The sequence below is a fragment of the Mastomys coucha genome, unplaced genomic scaffold (assembly GCF_008632895.1).
Source record: "Mastomys coucha isolate ucsf_1 unplaced genomic scaffold, UCSF_Mcou_1 pScaffold22, whole genome shotgun sequence".
In the NCBI taxonomy this organism is placed as follows: Eukaryota; Metazoa; Chordata; class Mammalia; order Rodentia; family Muridae; genus Mastomys; species Mastomys coucha.
The window spans coordinates 194,749,573-194,770,314 of NW_022196905.1; the positions used below are offsets into that span (position 1 = coordinate 194,749,573).

At 35.5% G+C, this 20,742-nt stretch overlaps 1 protein-coding gene across 7 annotated transcripts in view; it reads right to left on the bottom strand.

Annotated features, from left to right (window-relative positions):
- Positions 1-20,742, bottom strand: part of Wdr17 (WD repeat domain 17) — a 100,281-nt gene that overhangs the window by 1,013 nt on the left and 78,526 nt on the right. For 5 of the 7 annotated variants that reach the window (XM_031339834.1, XM_031339832.1, XM_031339831.1 and 2 more), the window contains 9 exons: positions 19,449-19,548; positions 18,641-18,780; positions 16,268-16,288; positions 14,049-14,160; positions 11,877-12,018; positions 11,434-11,536; positions 10,327-10,428; positions 7,564-7,662; positions 1,322-1,505 (listed from right to left, as the gene is read on the bottom strand). In XM_031339834.1, coding sequence (XP_031195694.1) covers positions 1,322-1,505; positions 7,564-7,662; positions 10,327-10,428; positions 11,434-11,536; positions 11,877-12,018; positions 14,049-14,160; positions 16,268-16,288; positions 18,641-18,780; positions 19,449-19,548 — 1,003 coding nt within the window. The remainder of the gene's footprint in view (positions 1-1,321; positions 1,506-7,563; positions 7,663-10,326; positions 10,429-11,433; positions 11,537-11,876; positions 12,019-14,048; positions 14,161-16,267; positions 16,289-18,640; positions 18,781-19,448; positions 19,549-20,742) is intronic. The other 2 variants (XM_031339833.1, XM_031339829.1) reach the window with 1 other exon arrangement.

Sequence of the window (20,742 nt, forward strand, 5' to 3'; positions counted from 1 at the left end):
TTTTGCAATTTATTTTTGAACGTGGCAAAGTTAATCATTAGTTAACTTCATCTTAGTAAGACCTTGAGATTCACAAAACACAAATGCATTAATTTCAAATTAAAAATACTCTAGGAGGGTAATAGTACTTAGTCTACATTAGTTATGTGTGCATGCGATAATTAGTAGATCCTTTTGTGGATGTGGGCCTATGTGAAGTAAAAAAAAAAAAAAAACTCAGCTTGTGTCTACTGTTGTTTTGGCTATCGTGTGTGGAGTGAAAAGGGCCCTGTGCAACAGGGATAAGATAGTCCACGAGAACAGAAACTGACCTTTAGACTTCCAAAATTTCATGATTCACTACAAATCTTCCGAGTCCGCTGATTTGGTTTTTGTTTGTTTTTAATCACTAAGCACAAGTGAATGATACGTGTGTACACAGTTATGTGTCTGATGCTTTGAAGATTATTGTGTTCTTGAGAGTCTGGCTTACAATTGGTTGGTAAGCTACAGGCAGGGTTTGTATTAATAACCAGCTGCTCCACATAGTTTGAGTGACTGGATCACTCATTGGCCTAACATCAGCATAATAAATACGTTTTAAATATTACATCAGAACTGTGAGGATCTGTCCATTACAAGTGCAAAGCACTAGCAGCTGGAGCACATCACTTCAGATTGTGTTAACTCACTTTGTGAAATTTGGCTTTGTTATCTCACAGTGACAACTACTCTAAGATAATAAAGACTTCTCTGATTCTGCAAGATAACAATCCCCTTGGGTTATACTCAGAGGCTTTAAGCATAATTGTTCCTCATTAATTTGACTGCACATTAAAGAATGCTCTTTGGGAATTAGTAATCCTCTGGGATGAATCACAGTGAATTTTAATTGCTGAAAGTTTAGTAAACAATGCAAGGATACTTGATGGATGCATCAGTAGTATGCATCAATTAGTTTTGTTTCATTGTGCTTCTGTAATACAAATGGAGAATAGAAAGTAAATATAATATTCTCTGATAAAATCAGTGTACTTGTTGATTTTTTTCACTTACGTTTCATTAAGTTGTAGCATATATTTACTTTAAAACATCTTTGTTGCTATAGGTAAATAAGTTGCTACTAAATGTATATATTACACAGTTCCTTGAGTGATAATAGCTCAGTGATCATCTTTCTGGATGTATTTTAAGGGATGTATTATTAAGGAAGCCCTAAGGGCAACATTTTATTACTGAAATCTTTACATTCGCCAAATTTACTGAGTTTATATTTGTTTTAAGGTACCATTAACAAGCTCATAAAGTTAAATAGTAGCAGATGTCTGATAGTCGACTGTACCTGGATTTTTAGTCCAGTAAGACAAGAGATGTGAATGTCTGAATGGCTTGGAAGATTTGATCCAGTCACATAATCTGGTCCAGTAATTCCTTTGAGTGGTTCTTCTTTCAATCTCTTTAATAAAGTTTCATAAATTGTTCTTTGTGAATTAGAAGGAGGTGTATATGGAGACTCTTCTGAGGATCTACAGTTTAAATAAACATTCATGTTTTATTTTTATTGAGTTATAGAATTATTGAGATTTAGTTGAGAAATGGTCTCTGATTAATTCATTATCCTTTATAAATGGAGGCAAATCAATTTAAATTTAAATTATTAAAAAAAACAAAGCACTATCACAGTTGGATCCACCCACCATCCTAGTCGGTCTGCCTGGGACACAGCCTGCAGAGGTGAGTTGCTCATGGTCCCCTGTGCCCCATTGTCTAGATCTAGTTTCACTCTTTGGTTCGGAGGTGCCTTGTGGGACACTAAGAGCATCCTGCTTTTCTGTGTATACCTTTGGGAGCCCCACAACTAACCAGCTTGGAACCCTGCCCCACCAATCCCATCCCAGTCCGATCTATAGGTCATCACACTTGGGTCTGATTGGGACACAGTTTGCAAAGGTGAGCTGCCCAGTCCCTTGAGCCCCCTTGTAAATCTCTGGGCTTACATTTTAGTCCTGAGGACTCTTGCAGGATCTTAAGAGCCTCCCACTCAGCCTTGGAGGCCTGCAGAGACCCTATGAACTACCACCTAGGAACATTTCCCACCAATCCCTTGCCATTTGGGGTCTGCCTGAGGCTCAGCCACCAGACTCAGATACTCTGACCTCTATTGTCTTATCTATGAATTCCCCAACCTTTCCAAGAAGTCCTGCTGCCATCAGGATCATTCAGCTAACACCAGGGAAAACAGAGGCCTAAAGAAATGCATAAGAACACAGTCAACAAGACCCAGGGCAATAAGGTAACACCAGAGCCCAGTTATCCTGTTACAACAAACCCTGGACATCCTAATGAACCTGAAGCACAAGAAGATTTTAAAGCCAATCCTATAAAGATGATAGAGGCCTTTAAAGAGGACATGAATAAATCCCTTAAGGAAGTACAGGAGAATACATTTGAACAGGTAGAGACATTAAAAGAAGAAGCAAATAAATATAAAAAAATAGAGAAAAATTTAGTCAAATGGGTGAAGGATAAGAATAAAACTGTATAAGAACTGAAAAGAGAAATAGAAGCAATAAAGAAAACACAAACTGAGGTAATCCTGGAAATGGAAAACCTAGAAAAGAGAACAGGAACAGCACATATTAGCATCATCAAGAGAATACAGGAAACTGAAGATAGAATCTCAGGTGTAGAAGATGTGATAGAAGAAATCAATATATCAGTCAAAGAAATATAAAACCTAAAAAGTTCACGATATAAAACATCCAGGAAATTTGGAACATAGGATAATAGGATAATAATAGGAATAGAAGAAGAAGAAGAAGAAGAAGAAGAAGAAGAAGAAGAAGAAGAAGAAGAAGAAGAAGAAGAAGAAGAAGAAGAAGAAGATTTCTAGCTCAAAGGCCTGGAAAAAAATGTTCAATAAAATAATAGAAGAAATTTTCTAAAGACAGAGATGTTTGCAAATGTACAAGAAGCTTACAAAACACAAAACAAATTAGACCAGAAAAGAAAATCCTCCTGCCACATATTTGATCAAAACATTAAATATGCAGAATGAAAAAGAATTCTAAAAGTTACAAGGGAAAAGGCCAAGTAACATATAAAGGCAGATCTATCAGAATTACACATTTTTCAACTGAGGCCCTAGAAGCTAGAAAGGCCTGGGCAGAGATCTTGTAAACACTAAGAGAGAACAGATGTCAGCCCAAGCTACTAAAGTTAGCAAAACTTTCAACATAGAAACAGAAACCAAGATATTCCATGACAAAATCAAATTTATACACATAATACCTAATGCTCCACTAATGCAGCTCTATAGAGAATATTAGAAGGAAGACTCCAATCCAATGAGCCTATCTATATACACACAAAAAAAAATCCCACAAGAAATAAATAATTTCACATCATTAAAAACACACACACACCACTACCACTACCTCCACCACCACCACCAACCTCAAAATAACAGGAAGTAACAATAGTTGGTATTAATATCTCTCAAAATCAAAAGACTCAATTCCTCAAAAAATGTACAAGGTTACAGAATATGTGTGTAAACAGAGCCCATCATTCTGCTGTATACAAGAAACACAAAGATAGTCATTATCTCTGCATAAAGGGCTGGAAAAAAGTTTTCCAAGCAAATGTAACAAAGAAAGAAGCTGGAATATCCATTCTAATATCTAATGAAATAGACTGTCAACTAAACTAATGAAAGAGACAACAAAGGACACTTCATACTTATCAAAGGAATATCTGCCAAGAGGACATCTCAATTCTGAACATCTATGCCCCAAAGGCAAGGACACTCAAATTTGTAAAGGAAACATTACTGAAGCTTAAATCACACATTGAACCTCACACATTAATAGTGGAAGGCTAAAACATCCCATTCACACCAATGTACAGGTCATTGAAACAGAAACTCAACAGAAATGCAGTGAAACTAATAGAAGTGATGAACAAAATGGATGGATGTTAACAAATATATACAGAACATTTCACTCTAAACCAAACAAATATACTTTCTTCTCATCACCTCATGGTACCTTCTCCAAAACTGATCATACACTCAGTTACAAAACAAGCCTCAATAGATGCAAGAATATTGAAATAACCCCTTGCATCCTATCAGATCACCATAAATTAAGACTGGACTTCAACAACAAGAGACATAACAGAAGCCTACATATTCATGGAAACTAAATAGTTCTCTACTCAATGATCATTGTATTACGTAAGAAATAAAGAAATTTGAGACTTTCTAGAATTCAGTGAAAATGAGAGTACAACATACTCAAACATGTGGGACACTATGAAGGCAGTGCTGAGGAAAGTTCATAGCACTATGTGCCCTCATAAAGAAATTGGAGAGTTCTTATAGTAATGAATTAAAAATACATCTGAAGGATCTAGAAAAAAAGAAGCAAACACACACACACGAGTAGTAGATTGCAAGACATAATCCAACACAGGGCTAAAATTAATCAATGAGAAACAAAGAGAATAATACAAAACATCAATGAAACTAAGAGCTTTTTCCTTGAGAAAAGCAGTAAGATAGACAATACCTTAGGCAAAATAGCTAAAAGGTTAGAGAGACAGTGCCCAAAATGAACAGAATCAGAAATGAAAAGGGACATATAACGATGAACACTGAGGAAATTTGAAGAATCATTTGGCCTTATTTCAAAAGCCTATATACCACAGAATTAGAAAATCTAAATGAAATGCATGATTGTCTAGACAGACACCAATTGCTAAATCAAGATCAGGTAAACTATCTTAATAGTTCTATAACCCCTAAGGCCTAAGGAAACAGAAGTGGTCATTAAAATATACCAACCAGCAAAACTCCTAAACCAGATGGTTTTAGAATTCTACCAGAATGGCAAAGAAGAGCTAATTCCAATACTACTCATACTATTTCACAGAATAGAAACAGAAGGAACATTGCTAAACTCATTCTATGGGCCATGGTCACCCCGATTCCTAATCTACACAAAGACTCAACAAAGAAAAAGAATTTCAGCTCAATTACCCTTATGAACATTGATACAAAAATACTCAGTAAAATACTCACAAACCAAATCCAAGACCACATCAAAAACATCATTCACCATAATCAAGTAGGTTTTATTCCAGAGATGCAGAGGGTTGGTTTAATATATGAAAATCCATTAAAGTACCAACTAAAAATATTTTCTGTATAGACAAACTCAAAGAAAAAACACCCACATGATCATCTCATTAGATGTTGAAAAAGCCTTTGACAAAATCTAATACTCCTTCATGTTAAAATTTCTGGAAAGATCGGGGATTCAAGGTGCATACTTAAACACAATAAAGGCAATATACAATATCAATAGCCAATATCAACTCAATGGAGAGAGAGAAACTTAAAACAATTCCTCTAAAATCAGAGACAAGAAAAGGTTGTCTATTCTCTACCTATCTCTTCAATATAGTATTTGAAGTTCTAGCTAGAGCAATAGGACAGCTAGAGATCAAGGGGATACACATTGGAAAGGAAGAATTCAAAGTATTGCTATTTGTAGATGATATGAGAGTATACATAAGTGATCCCAAAAATTCTATCAGAGAACTCCTACAGTTGAAAAACACCTTCAGACAGGTGGCTGGATACAAAATTAACTCAAAGAAATCAGTATCCCTCCTTTATATAAGAGATAAGTGGGCTGAGAAAAATATAGGGAGACAATAATTTTCACAATAGCCACAAATAATATAAAATATCTAGGTATAGCTCTAACCAAACAAGTAAAAGACCTATATGACAAGAACTTCAAGTCCCTGAGGAAAAAAAGTTAAGGAAAGTATCAGAACATGGATCCCATGCTCATTGATTGATAAGATTAACACAGTGAAAATGGCTACTTTACCAAAAGTAATCTACAGATTACATATAATCTCCATCAAAATTCCACCACACAGGAACCACATGGAGGCTCACAGCCATCTGTAAGAGGTCTGATGCCCTTTTCTGTGTGCTTGAAGAGAGTGACAGTGTACTCACATACATAAAATAAATAAATAAATCTTTAGTTGGAGAGATGGCTCAGCGGGTAAGAGCACAGACAGCTCTTCCAAAGGTCCTGAGTTCAAATTCCAGCAACCATATAGTGGCATACAACCACCCATAATGAGATCTGACTCTTTCTTCTGATGTGTCTGAAGACAGCTACAGTGTACTTATTTATAATAATAAATAAATAAAAAGCCTGGCAGTGGTGGCACACACCTTTAAAAAAAATTCCACCACAATTCTTTACAGATCTTGAAAGAACAATTCTCAACTTCATATGCAAAAGCAAAAACCCAGGAATGTAAAAGGATCCTGAAGAATAAAAGAACTCCTGTAGGACTGGGAGTAGAGCAGGGTGGCACCAAGGTGTATATTTGGAGGAGAGACAACCTATGTAGGGAGAGTAGAAGAGAGAGAACAGAAATCAAAGGGGGAGAAACTTCTAGGATGTGCCAGAGAACTGGATATGTGTTAAGCCCTAGAGGGTCTACGGAGGTGGAGGTGAATCTAGCTAAGATTCCTAGCAGTGGAGGGTATGGATTCTGAAGTGGTCACTTCCTATAGGTAGGCAGGATCCCCAGTGCAGGGATACAGACACAAAATGCTTGACTCAAAATATGTCCTGCCTACAAGATGTGCAGGGACAAAGATAGAGCAGAGACTGAAGAAATGGCCAACTAATATCTGCCCCAAATTGAGATCCAACCCATGGGCAAGGTCCAATCCCTGATACTATTAATAATACTCTGTTTTGGTTGCAGACAGGAACATAGCATAATTGTCCTCTGAGAGGCTCTACCCAGCACCCAATGAAAAGAGATAGGAAGACCCACAGCTAAACATTAGATGGGGCTTGGGGAGCCTTATGGAAGACTTCGAAGAAGGACTGAGGGATCTGAAGAGGACAGGGACTCCACAGGAAGACCAACAGAGTCAACTAACCTGGACCCTTGGGGGGCTCCCAGAGACTGAGCCACCAGCCAAAGATGGAGCACTGGCTAGACCTGTGCATATTTAGCAGATGAGCGGCTTCGTCTTCATGCAGCTTCCTCTAAAACTGGAGTAGGGGGGCTGTCCCTGAGCCTGTTGCCTGCCTGTCTGTGGATCCCACTCCTCTAAATGAACAGCCTTGCTTGACCTCAGTGGTAGAGGATGCACCTGCAGGGGCTTGATATGCATCAGGGGAAGGGGATACCCCCTGGTGATACCCAGAGGGGGCTTCCCCCTCCCCCATCTCAAAAGTGAAGGGCAAGTTGGAATTGGGGGAGGTCTTATGTAAAGGGGTACTCTGAGTAGAGTGGGGGCTGATCCTGGGATGTAAAGTGAATAAATAAATAAATTAGAAAAAAAAAAACCAAAGGACTTAAAAAGGCAGAAATTAACATTAGAATAAATTAGTACTGAATATATGCTAAACACATTGACAAACTATTTTTCTAAACTTGATTTAAAAAACAACAACAACATCATATTCCTGACACTTTTGTACGCAATCCTAAATTCCTTCTGCATTTGAATGTTAGATTGTATTCACTTACTGTTTGGTAGACTGTGTGCAAGCTCTCCATGCGTCCAGTTCCTCAGAGAGATGCTCAATTTTTAAAGGTACTGACACCACTCGGCGTTTTAAGAGCTGACTGAAACATGAGAAAGAATTGGCATCTGGCATAACAGTAAAACATCAGACAACACAAACAAACTTTAATAACTGAAGTTTTATGTATAATGATTATTCAATAGTGCGTGTGTACAAACATTTATGTATACATAGGCATATATGTACTTACTTACATGATTATCATTTAAGTCCCTGGTAACTCTAAAATGCCTAAGACGTGTGGTTGGAATAGTGACTCTAGTTAAGTGCCCTGTGTAGTGTATGGAGCATGGTGAAACAAGACAAACAAAGTTGAACATCAGGAGTGAGACAGAATGGCTCATCAGGACCTTGACTTAAGTCTGGATAACAGAATATAATGGTACTATTAGAAGAATAGAAAAGGACTAGATCTGAGAGGCTCATTCTACATCTGAGAATTCGGAATTTAAGGCTAGAGTGTGGTGCAGGTTGCTAGACTAGACTCACACATAAGGAGCTTTGAGATTAGATTTTGTCTGAATATGAAAATGAGGTATCTCCAAAAGGATGACAGAAGGATGACAGACAAAGGTCAGATGTAAGGTTCCTGTGCCAGTGACCTGGCTCACCAGCACCAGCACACACACACACACACACACACACACACACACACACACACTTTACAAATGAGCCTTCTGTAGAACAAACAGTAGAATACAGAGAAGAGAGTGAAGATAAGAAATGAGGCCAGAGGACAGGAGATAAGAGGGGAAAGGAAGTGTCAATTAAGTAGAACACAGCAAAGGGGAGTTGGACATTTAGTACATTAAACAAATGAAAATAGATTGTAGGACCTAACAGGTAGTCATTATCACAAAGAAAACCTCTAGGGCTGGAGAGATGGCTCAGCAGTTGAGGGCACTGACTGTTCTTCCAAAGGACCCTGGTTCATATCCCAGTACCTACTTGGCAGCACACAATTGTCTGCAGCTCCAAGATCTGACACTCTCACATAGACATACATGCAGGCAAACCTCCAATGCACATAAAGCAAAGAGAAGAAAGGGCAATCCTCTAAAACGGAGACCTTCTAAAGTCCTCTTTCTTATCTACCACGTTCTTCTAAACGCAGACAGATTCTGTGAATTCTCTTCTGCCTTGTGCACAGTAACTTTTGCTTTTATTCTTTGTTTGCCTTTTTTTGCTTCACAGTTCCTGAGGTTGTCTCAATTTGAATGTGGGCTGATGTAGAATTCTCCATGTGGTCCAGGCTGGCCTTGAACCAGTGAGAATCCCTTTACCTCAGCATCCCATGAGAATCCCTCAGATTGCAGACATGAGCTGCCACTCCAATCTTTCAGCTATTTATTATTAATACTAGCGTTTTTGTTTATTGAGACTGGCTTTCTCTCTGTAGCCTTGGATGTCCTCAAACTCACTCCAGGCCGGTCTCAAACTCAGAGATCTACCTGCTCCTGCCTCTGATGTGCTGCAATTAAGGCTGTGTGCCACCAGCACCCAGCTTTTAATACTATTTTAAAGAGCATTTTTCTCTCATTTGTCATCAGTGAAGTCACACAAACTGGACAGATTTAACATTATTTTAATGGCTCTGATACAGCCTACTGTTGAAGTTTGGTTTGTTGCCTGTACAGAAACAAACTTCCTTGAATATCTAGTAGTAATGCTCATTGCTTAGGTTGTTCTGTGTAGCAGCAGCAACTTCCTTACCAGTTAGTTGGGAATAAGAAAGCTTTCCATTCCGTCAAAGTCTCCTATCTTCTGTAAAAGGTATTCAGAAAAAAATGTTTTTCCCTAGATAATAAGCATCAAAAATCAAAAGGTTCTACACACTACCATTTAGTGAGTTAATGGGCTTAGAAATTAATTTTCAGAAAATACTTTGTGAATTTGTTTATTCACTAAATCATACTCATATAGTGATGTGTGTTGTGTTAAGCAGAGAGATGGGTTAGAAATGGAGATCCCTTGGTTCAACTTTGGATCTTGCTTTTTAATGAAGTAAGATAAGGATAATAGATAATGAGCAGCATTTAACAAACTGTTAGAGAATGTAGATGTTTAGCTAACAGGTTATAAAACACAATCTGTCGTGAATATAAAATACTAACTTCTTCACTACTTATAAATGTCTTTCACTTGAATCTTTCTGCCACAGAGATTGAGAACTAAGCTATATGGCTTCCTGTATTTTAACAGTGGTATTATGCAATGTTGGAAGGAAGTGAAGTGTAGGAATGAAAATCTTTAAGATCCCTTTTTCTTACCCTTTTGTGTCCTCCGTAGATTGCAGATATGCTATGTAGAGGGCTAGCATCTATCATGTAACTGTGGGAAATTCACACAGGAGGAAAGAGGTAGGAGTTCCAAAGCCAAAAAAAAAAAAAAAAAAAAAAAAAAAAGAAAAAGGAAGGATCCAGGTCTTTGGTGGAATTGCTGGACCATTTCTTGATGAGTTTTAGAATGCCTCTCTGATGTGTCCTGATAGGCAATGTCAACATGTCCTATACATTTAATTTTGTGTTAGCTCTGTCATTCGTAGACTGGTGCATTCATAATTCATATACCTACTTTTCTGGAGAGCTCATGCTGAGTGAGCATGTAGACTCACATAATAATAATACATTCAGTGCCTGTGATCTTCTTAGAGATCATTTACATTAGTAAAAGGAATTTCTCAGTAAAGTGTTTTTATTTTTACCTTGTGTACTCATAAAGTGCTGGAACAATGCTTTGGTACTGTCGTCTGATAGCCAGTAAGGCACCAATGTAACCACATAATATAAGTAATTCATTTCGAGCCCTGAAAAAGAATATGTTTATTTTTAAACTTCATAGTTTGAAGCATAGGACATTATTCTCTTACATAATTCAAACATGTCTATTTATATTCTTACAGATAATGCTTACAAAATACATTTAGAACGTCTTATAAAATTAGAGGAAATGATTTATTCATTAGCTAAAATTTCATTCATAATTCTTATTCCAAAATTAATGATATAACACAAATTATAATTTAAATGGCATTTAGTTCTTGTCTGCTTATACCTATTTAATTCGTGTTTTAATGCTTGAGCCTGAACCTGAGTCCTCACACAGAGCAAGCACCCCACTGTTCAGAGTTAATTTACACCCTGAGGCCACCCCTAGCTTTCTCTTCTTGTCATTTATTCGTAAGTAATTGCTTTTATCAGATTTAGGAACTTAGGACACATTCTGCCAACTCTAGGAAAGGACCAGCAAAATCAGTTTTGCTTCCTGCGGGGTGAACATGGCAGCTGTCCAGGCCATTTCATTGAGAATCTCTCCTACAAATTAGCCTCAACTCTCTGAAGACTTTAGTTGTATTAAAAAAAAAAATTCCGAATGGTCCTTGAGTTTAAGGATGGTGTCATTTTCTGTTTTCTAGCACCTGTAAATCTCTCTCATTTAGGGTTAGTATGATTTTTATGTACAATAGATATTGAATAAATATGACCCTTAGTTTCTTATGAACTCCATGCCTATAACCCTATAAATGTTTTGAGCCCAGTACTCTTGGAACAGCTGTGTTTAAGTGAAAGACATGTACACACAAATAAACAAACACATGCTAGCTATTGTTAATAGTTACTGTTCATTTCAAATTCACTTTATTGTCCTCTCTTGTTATTGTTATCACAACAAAAGCAATAATAGAAAGTATAACTTATTTATAAGTTCAACTACCTAAGATGATCCTATCTCTTGATTTGAACACCAAAGCTAATATTGCCACTTGAAATAGTATACTGAATATTTTCATGTCTTGAAGAAAAGTACTTACTCAGTGCACGTATGTGACAGTAATTTTTCAGTACAGATATAACTCATTAGGTCAAGCACAGGGTAAACCGTATCTAGCGTCCAGGTGGAGTTACTGATACATCCTGGCAAAATAAAACCAAATGAAATGTAATCCAAATGAAAATGTATTTTAAGTTAATGTGTCAAGTTTTGTTTATCCAATTTTTAAAAATTATATAATCAACTCTTTGCCAGTTAGTCATATTTCTGTATTTTGTATCACAATTATTTGGTCCATTCATGGTCTCTAGGTCTTCCCATAACATAAAATCAGGAGATAGACCATGTTCTTTATCAGTAATCTTTCTCCTTGTGAAATTTGGAATGACTTGTGTTTGAACTTCAGGCAGATTATCAAGATGAATGAAAATACCAAATGAACAAATAGATCTCAAATCCAAACTACCAACTAGAGAAACTTACCTTTGACAAAGTCAATACCAATAGGAAGAGCCTTTTCAGGTTCCTGACTTAGTAAATAATACTTTATGGTTTCAAATACATTGCCATCTGCCCAGGCCGTTTCAGCCAACTGAATGCATTCTTCTGCTGGGGGTAGATTGCACTAAGAAATAATTTGTTGAAAGACAATGTTACTAAGATTCACATAGATCAAAGCCATAGTATAAAGGCCAATTATTGCTATATTCTCTCTCTACTTCACTTATTAAAGATGCTCCAAATATATGTGGTGCAATTCTTTATAAATGAAATTGTTTATGGAAATACCTATAAGATCAAAGAATGAAGGTGAGGTCATTAGCTAATAAATTAGTTGATTCTCACCACACAAATACTTAATAAACATGTAGAACTGAATTTTCCTGATCAAAATGCTGCAATCAGTACTCACTAATGCAGCTCAGCAAAAGAAAAGATAAATTGAAACAAGCCTATAATGAAGTCAGATGTCCTAGAGTACATATATAATACAGACATTGCCAAAAGTACATTAAATGTAACAAGTCCAAAACTTGGTTGAGATTTTATGGGTGCCACTTTCATTGTTTGTCTTTAGATATCACATATATTTTACATATATCTTAAGTTATATACATGGTAACTCATTCAATCTGTATAACAAAAAGGAAACATCCTCACTAAGTGGATATAATTTCCATCTCCACAGAAAGGTCTATTTTTCATATTAATGAACATTGCTTTTCATTTTGCAATCATGAAATTTTGGAGACCCAGATTTTCCACACTGTGCATTTTAAACTGTCAAGCTTTAGAACCTACATAGGTTTAGTCTTTTTGGAATAGGGTCCTTTTGTGTGTGTGCATGTGTGCATATGTGAGCCCTTACACTCACAAACACACAAATAAAGCAGTTAATATACAGTTCTAACTTGTACACAAACCTCAGACACAAAGTTGAACTGGAAAAAGGACTATGGGTTGATTAGACATTTTGGAGATGAAACTCTCATTCCATCTTTAATTTGTATAGATCGTTTACTTCTGTGTGTTTCCTTTCTTTGTAAAATTTGGGCTTGGATCTAGAATCTGAAAAGTCAATACTGGACTATTCTAGAAATGTATATGCATATAGGCAACACTGAACAGACTATGTGCGTAGTGTTTATACGTTTATTCCTCTATATGTGCATGCAACAATAATGGTTAAATCACTGAAAGCTGTGAATTTGGAAAGAAGGTATTATGGGAGGGGTAGGATTGCAAAAATGATGTAATACTATTTTAAACAAAGTTTAAGAACACTGAAGATTTCTCCTAAGATTTATTAATGTAGTTATTAAATAGTTACACATTTCTTATTGTTTAAAAATTAAGTATACCGAATAGTTTAGGTCTCTTACTCTGAAAAGCTTAACTAAGAATTGTGTGTGCGTTTGTGTGTGTGTGTGTGTGTAATATATGCCTGTTACTATTGCTTTACCATTATTATTTTAACTCATTGAAAACTTAAAAAGGATAGCTATTATACCTGGATTGAAAATTAAGCACAAAAATAATAAAAAGTGATTGTCACTGAAATGTCATACTCTACAAGATTAATTACTGTTTTATCATGACATTTCTCAAATAGGTTAGTACTGTGTTTCACTGTGTTTTGACTTTGGTATTTATTATTACCTTAGAAAGTTTTCAGAGTTGTTAACAACAAAAGGTGGGGGCAATAGAGGAAAGTTACAGTTAGTGACCTGTGACCTCCTTGTATGCATGAGTGTGCACATGTGTGCATGTGTGCATATGTGAGCCCTCACACTCACAACACACAAATAAAGCAGTTAATATACAGTTCTAACTTGTACACAAACCTCAGACACAAAGTTGAACTGGAAAAAGGACTATGGGTTGATTAGACATTTTGGAGATGAAACTCTCATTCCATCTTTAATTTGTATAGATCATTTACTTCTCTGTGTTTCCTTTCTTTGTAAAATTTGGGCTTGGATCTAGAAGTCAATAAACATTCTTTCTTTTGGTTATCATTTTTGTTGAATTAACAAGAATCCCCAGAAAGTCATTATTTAATTTTGGGCATGAGTTTCTATTTAAATAAACCAAAATTTACTAAAATCATAGCATTTCACTCCAGGCTAAACTCATTAATATATCATTAGCTACCTTCTTGTGAAGGTCGTTTATTTCTTCAATGCACCCTGGGTAGAAGGCACAGAGTTTTACTAAATGTACTTCACTATCAGGAGTCATCAGGAGAAGATCAGCTGCCAAGTTCCTGTTTGTATAACAAAGGGGAAAACTCCGTTGAGTAAATGATCCAAAAATAGATCCACAAATGTTTCAAAATAAATAAATAAATAAATAAATAAATAAATAAATAAATAAATAAAAAGGAGACACACTCTATCGCCCTGGCTTATCCATCTACAATGCTTATTTATATCATACCATTTCAAGTATGAGTTGCAGAAAGCACAAAAGTTTTCAAAATGCCAAATCTGTGTAACTTAAATTCCTAAACTATAACACTCAATTTTACCAATAGAGAAGAATCTTCTACCAGACAAGTAGTTGTAGATAGGATTTTGGAGAAACTCCTAAGGTAAAGAGAAGGCTAACACACGTAACCCCTTTGTCATTCCTCTCCACAGAAGGAAGCTCTATGAGCCTGCACTCTGTTAGTAGCACAATGCTTAGCTACTTCAACTCTTTGGACTAGTGTTGTTCTGGTTGTTTTTCCTTTAACGCTTAGGAAGAAATTGAAGAAAGAAATACAGTTTTTAAATATTTTAAAAGCTTGGAACTAGTGTAGTAAATTGTTTACAAGAATAAAATGACATGGACTTAATAACATTGTACAAAAAGATGGGAGAAGCTTTTCTCAAAGAAGTAGGTGAATACTTTGTCTCATGTATTATAACTCAGAAAACACTAAATTTCAAGTGGCTCAAGACTGTATATGTATATTTTGTGTGTCTTTAGTACAGAGAATATATTAAAGCATAATTTATAGAGCTGTAAACCAAGGGTTCTTAAATTAGCTTTACACAGTAGTGTTTAATCATTTATATGATTAATTTTTAAAATAAAAGACATGCTTTCAAAAAAATAAAGAATAAAGAATAGATATAAAGATCATTTGCAATCATTGTTGTCAAATCCAAACATTCAGTAAGGTGCATGCCAGCTACCCCCAGCATTTTTATCTGCTGTCATAGTCCCATGCCTAGTAATATGTTTAAATTAATGTCCATGAGGATACCGAATTGCATTCTAATTTTATTCTTTGAAAATAAATATGTTAAAACTATATTGAAACTTCCAACAACTGCAAATAAAACCTGACTTTTTCCCCACAAACTACACCCAAAAAACAGTAGCAATTTGAGTTAGGCTTATATTCAGGTTTTTAGAATCAAAAATAATTTTAGAAGTGCTTTACAATATTTCATATAAAATATTTCAACTACAATAATTTTTTCTTTGTTTCTCCCTAGTCAATCAATAATAATATAATAAAATATCATGTCATCTTAAATTCCCTATACTAATATTACCATTAATCATGTAAGTTTTTAAAACTCCAAATAAAAGTAGTTTACCTCTTTTTTTTATAGGTATAAATTATTGTGCCTTCTAATAACAAAATTTAATAGTGTATTTTAATTATTTTATATATTAGTGTGTGTGAGTGTGTGTATGTGCATGTGTGTATGTGTGCGTGTGTGTATGTGTGCATGTGTGTATGTGTGTGTGCATAGTCTTGCCATCATGGAATTGAACTCAGGGTATCATATTTATACAAGCATTTTTATCTGCTGAGTCATAGTCCCACGCCTAGTAATATGTTTAAATTAATGTCCATGAGGTTACCAAATTGCATTCTGATTTTATTCTTTGAAAATAACTATGCTAAAACTATATTGAAACTTCCAACAACTGCAAGTAAAACTTTTCCCCCACAAATTACATCCTGACATAGAAAGAAAATTATTAAGGGTTGCTGATTATATTCATTGTTTATTTCACTGTTTCTTTAAAATTGGGTACATTATTGTGAACTCAATAACAAAACATAGGCCACCTAGATCATCCAAACTTAAATTCATGATTAGAATGTGGCTTATTTCGCTTAGCATTGTACAAGGCCATAATTAGTACAACATTTTTCTGTACAACTTTTAAGTATAAAGCCATACAGTTAAGCTATAAAAACTAATTTTTATTGTTGTATGCTTAGGTTCTTATTTGTTACAAATTATATAACTTACATATACAAATGGGCATATTGTAAAACCAAATAGTATGGGGGTGGTCTTAAATAGTTAAAATTGCATGAAGTTTTACAGTAACATATTAATAAGAACAAAACTAGCCAGTACCTGTATATAACAGATGGGAAGCTGGAGAGAAGACATTGAATATGAATATCAGACAAACATCATAAATGCCAGAAATCAAACAAAACTGCATTGATAAATGTAAAATACACGAACTGTTTAACTGTTTTTGTTTATGAAATAATGACTAGTTTCTTTAAACTAAATGATTGTTAATTTTTAATCAGTAGGACTCCAATAGCTATATATGAATTTTCTCTGAAAATTTTCATACTTAGCGGAATATTTTCCGGCATTTGTAAAGGAAGTACAACTGGAGGAGTTGCCAGGTGAGGGAAGTGTGATTTTGTTAGAAGAAAGAAAGGATGACAGATATTAGCTGATTGAAATAATTTAAATACACAGATAAAACAATAATGATTAGCAATTATCAACCATTTTATCTTTACCTTTTTCAAATTTATAAAGTAGTTTTTTACTTTTTGAAATTAGAATTGCATTATTCATACCTTTTCCTCAATACAATCCTCTCATGTATCCCTTCCCTCTCTCAAACTCAAGCCCTCTTTTTGTTTGTTACATGTATACATCTATAATTCTAAATTCACAACTACAACCTTCTCAGACATATAAGGTTACATATACATATGTGTAAATGTATACATATACATACACACATATATGTATATATAAATACATATACATATGTATACACATATATAACATACTACATATATGCATATATGTAATATGTACATATAATGTATATATGTAATGTTAGGTCTATATGTAACATATCATATGTAATATGTATATATATATAGTCTTTAAACAATATTTCATATTTCATTCAGCTTAGATGATAGCCATGAGCATGGAGTCAGCCACATTTTTAAAGAAGTGATTTGAATTACATTTCAAACTTTTTGATTGGCCTGAGAACAACCATAATAGACTACATAGTTGATTGTTGTAGGCTTTTGACCAGGATCGGAGTCATTTGAAATTCTCAGAGGACAGTTGGTATTGGAAACATCTGAGTATATCATGGGGTACCACTATATTTTATTAGTGGACAGTGCTCCTAGATCACTATAAGACATGAGTAAGCTTGGAATAATGATAATAATAGTTTACTGTTAAATTCCAAGATCTGGAAAAAAGTAGAATGTTTTCAACGAGGCAGTGATACACTTTCGTAGTTAAGGGCACAAATGTTATAACTACCTTGTTAACTTTGGAGTCTTCAGGCAAAGCAGTATCTGCTTCATAGGACCCAGTAGTTCATGACATGTAAACTATTTAAACTATTGGTTGTCACCCAGTAAGAGGTTCATACTTGTTAGCTGCATCCAAGTCATCATCATCAGTATCATCATCAGCATCACCACCGCCACCACCACCATCATAATCATCACCATCATCATCATTGCATGTTATGGTGACCAACAGAGCTCTGTCTTCCCAGCTTATTCACATGAAGTGTGGACTAGGAAGAGGGTAAGGTCCTCATTAAAGAGTTTAGGTACTTCTCAGGACTTATGTATTTCGGAGAAAGATACGTATAATTCTGAAGACTTGTATTTATTTTTCAATTTTATGTGAAGGTTTGTGTTTAAATATAAGTATATATACCATGTATGTACAGGTGCTCACAAAGACCAGAAGGGGGCACTGGAGCTGGTCTTAGAGGTAGTTATAAGCTTCCTGACATGTGAGTTTGCAACTGAACCCATGCCCTCTGTAAGAGGACCAAGTACTCATAACTGCTAGGCCATCTGTCTAACTTCAAAACAAAACAAAACACTCTGTAGTCAACGTTTGTCAATAATTAGCTACTGAGTGACAGCTAAAAGTGCCTACATAATCACAGGTTGTCTGCCCTTAAGCAGGAGGTTGATGGAGGACTGAATAAGAATGAGTTAGGCTTAGATTTCCATTTAGCCCCTTGGAAGATCTACCTCTTGAAAGTATAGAGTTTGAACAAGGATGTCTCTAAGATTTCAGCAAGGTAATTTTGTTTCTTGGCCTTGAAGTAAGATAAAAGATATGACAATAATAGGAGAGGATGTGAAAAACCTACCATGTGTTGTCTTGTCATAGTTTAACATTTGAAGCATTATACAATTACAACCAGGCTACCTCAGAAAAGGTCAGGATAGATTTCATTACCCTGCCACAGTTTTCCCACAATGATATCTTAAAAAATATATACATATATACATACATACATATATATATATGTATATACTATATATATATATACATATATACATAGATAGATGACACAGACATAGATATAGAGAGATATAATCACACATGCTATATTCTTCACATCTTTTCAAAAGTAGTGCATAGTATTCTAAAATGCATGCCACAACTGTGAAATTACTCTTTCGATTAAAGGTTTCTTACCACATTGGAATCATCATGCATTTTCTCGCCAGTAACTGCAGGGCGTAATGCATTGCTGGGGCTGCAGGTTCTCCTAGGACAGTGCCCACTGAGATCGCCAGCTCTAGTTCATTCCCACGGATCAGGTATGCCATAGCAAGCTTGTTCGTAGGAAAACAGTTCCTTCAGTTGCACAGATGCTTGGTGGTCATTCTCATTCAAGTTCATAAGCAGATAAACTAACATTAACCTAGATATTCATTTTCCTTAAATATATTGAATACAATACTACAATAAAGAACCTGTACAAACATAGTTTTAATTTTCAGATGGAAAAATTGATGCTGACTATGGGACATGAAATGTATGCAACTTAGAATTTAATTTTAGTATATGTGCTGCCGAAGCGAGCATGCAACTTAGAATTTAAAATCTTATAATTCATTTTCTATAATGCTAGTTAATAGAACCTAAGACTTCATACATGCTAATCAAGGGTTTTGTCAATGTGCTATACTCCCAAGTCCTTTTGCTCCTATATTCCTTCCAGAACATGCCATTTAGTCCTCATCACAGGAAAACATGAAATCTTAAAAGGTTCTTATAGATTATGCAACAGTAGTAAATTATTGCCTATGTTGTTACAAATATTTATCTGGTTAAAAATTGATGAAACATGGAAGCACACAATGGACAGTATGTATGTGTGATAATTCATCAAGAGACTTGGAGGCATGCTACACCAGATGCCATCTGATCTTCCCTCCATCAAATACCACAATACATCTGAAAGCTCTTCAGCTATATGCATTATTTTGAAGTGTTGTACCTCAATATCATCTACAGCAAGATGGCAGCATGCAGCCAACACAGCTCGGCCATCCTGAAAATACCATTCTGCCAGCTCATTTATGACTTTGTGTAAGAGTCTAGAAAGAAAAAGAAAAAATATTCAATATTAACTTAGTACTTCTATCATATATGTGAATTAATGCCTTTTTAAAGAAAGAGAGCAAAGAGTTCATGTTACATCCTTGTTTTAGATTAAAAGCAAATTTAAGACTTTAGTCAGTAGGTCAGTCTTTCAGAAAGGGTGATACAAAGCTCTTCCCTGTCTTGGTCTCTGTAAGTGTCAACAGAAAGGCTTGTGTTCTTGTTGAGTCCATCATGGCCTTGATAGAATAGCATGGCTCCTGCCTCTGGGACAGGGTCAGTGACATGGGCCTCCAGGAGTGTCAGTAGCTGCCAGGGCATAACATTTATTTGTATAATAATGTACATATTTCCATGTTCCTCCAAGGAGTGCCCTCCCAGTTAATATTAATAACTCCATGAAAATCAGAGACAGCATGTGTCCGGGAGGCTAGGATGTAGCTAATGTCTTAGCAAAATGATAAACGCTGGGGTCTACTTAACAGCCCTTAAGGATGTGGAAAAAGAACTGTAAAAGTGTGAGTTCAATGTATGGATAATTTCTCAACTACGTGCAAAATAAGGGTGCAATATGCATTATATGAGCAGCTTCTTGAATCTAAGGGAACAGAGGCAACTGCACTATGAACCAACTTATCAGCAAGATACTAAGGAAAGAGATAAAAATATTTAGGGAGTGGAAACCACAAGAGATCCCACCCAGCTATGTTTTTTGTTTGTATTTACAAGGGCAGACAGATTCTTGAGTTCAAGGCCAGTCTTGGGCAGAGCTGATTTAGGTCCACGCACCCAAGTAGCTTATTGTCTGTGCTTAACAGTGGCAGGCAGATCTCTAAATTCTTTTGCAATGTTAAAAGAAAATGTGTGCTCGATGTCTCCGAAGAATTAAGGGGCCAGGTCACAGAATGCTGACTCATAGGATAATCATAGGAAATCTGAAGTAAACAACTGAATTGCTATGTAAAATAAAGGGCTGGGCTTATGATCTGAAGGAGATGAGCTATTCAGAGTTTTTGGAATAGCAAGAAAAAGCTGCTTTGAGAACTGTCTTGAGCAGAATAAAGAGAGAGAGCTATTTGTAGAGAAAGCAGATCAAAGAGAAAGAAAGCAAACCAGATAAAAAGCAAGCTGGAAAGCTGTCTTCAGCAGAGCACAGCTTGGACCCACGGTGATTTGGCTGGAGTTGTTAG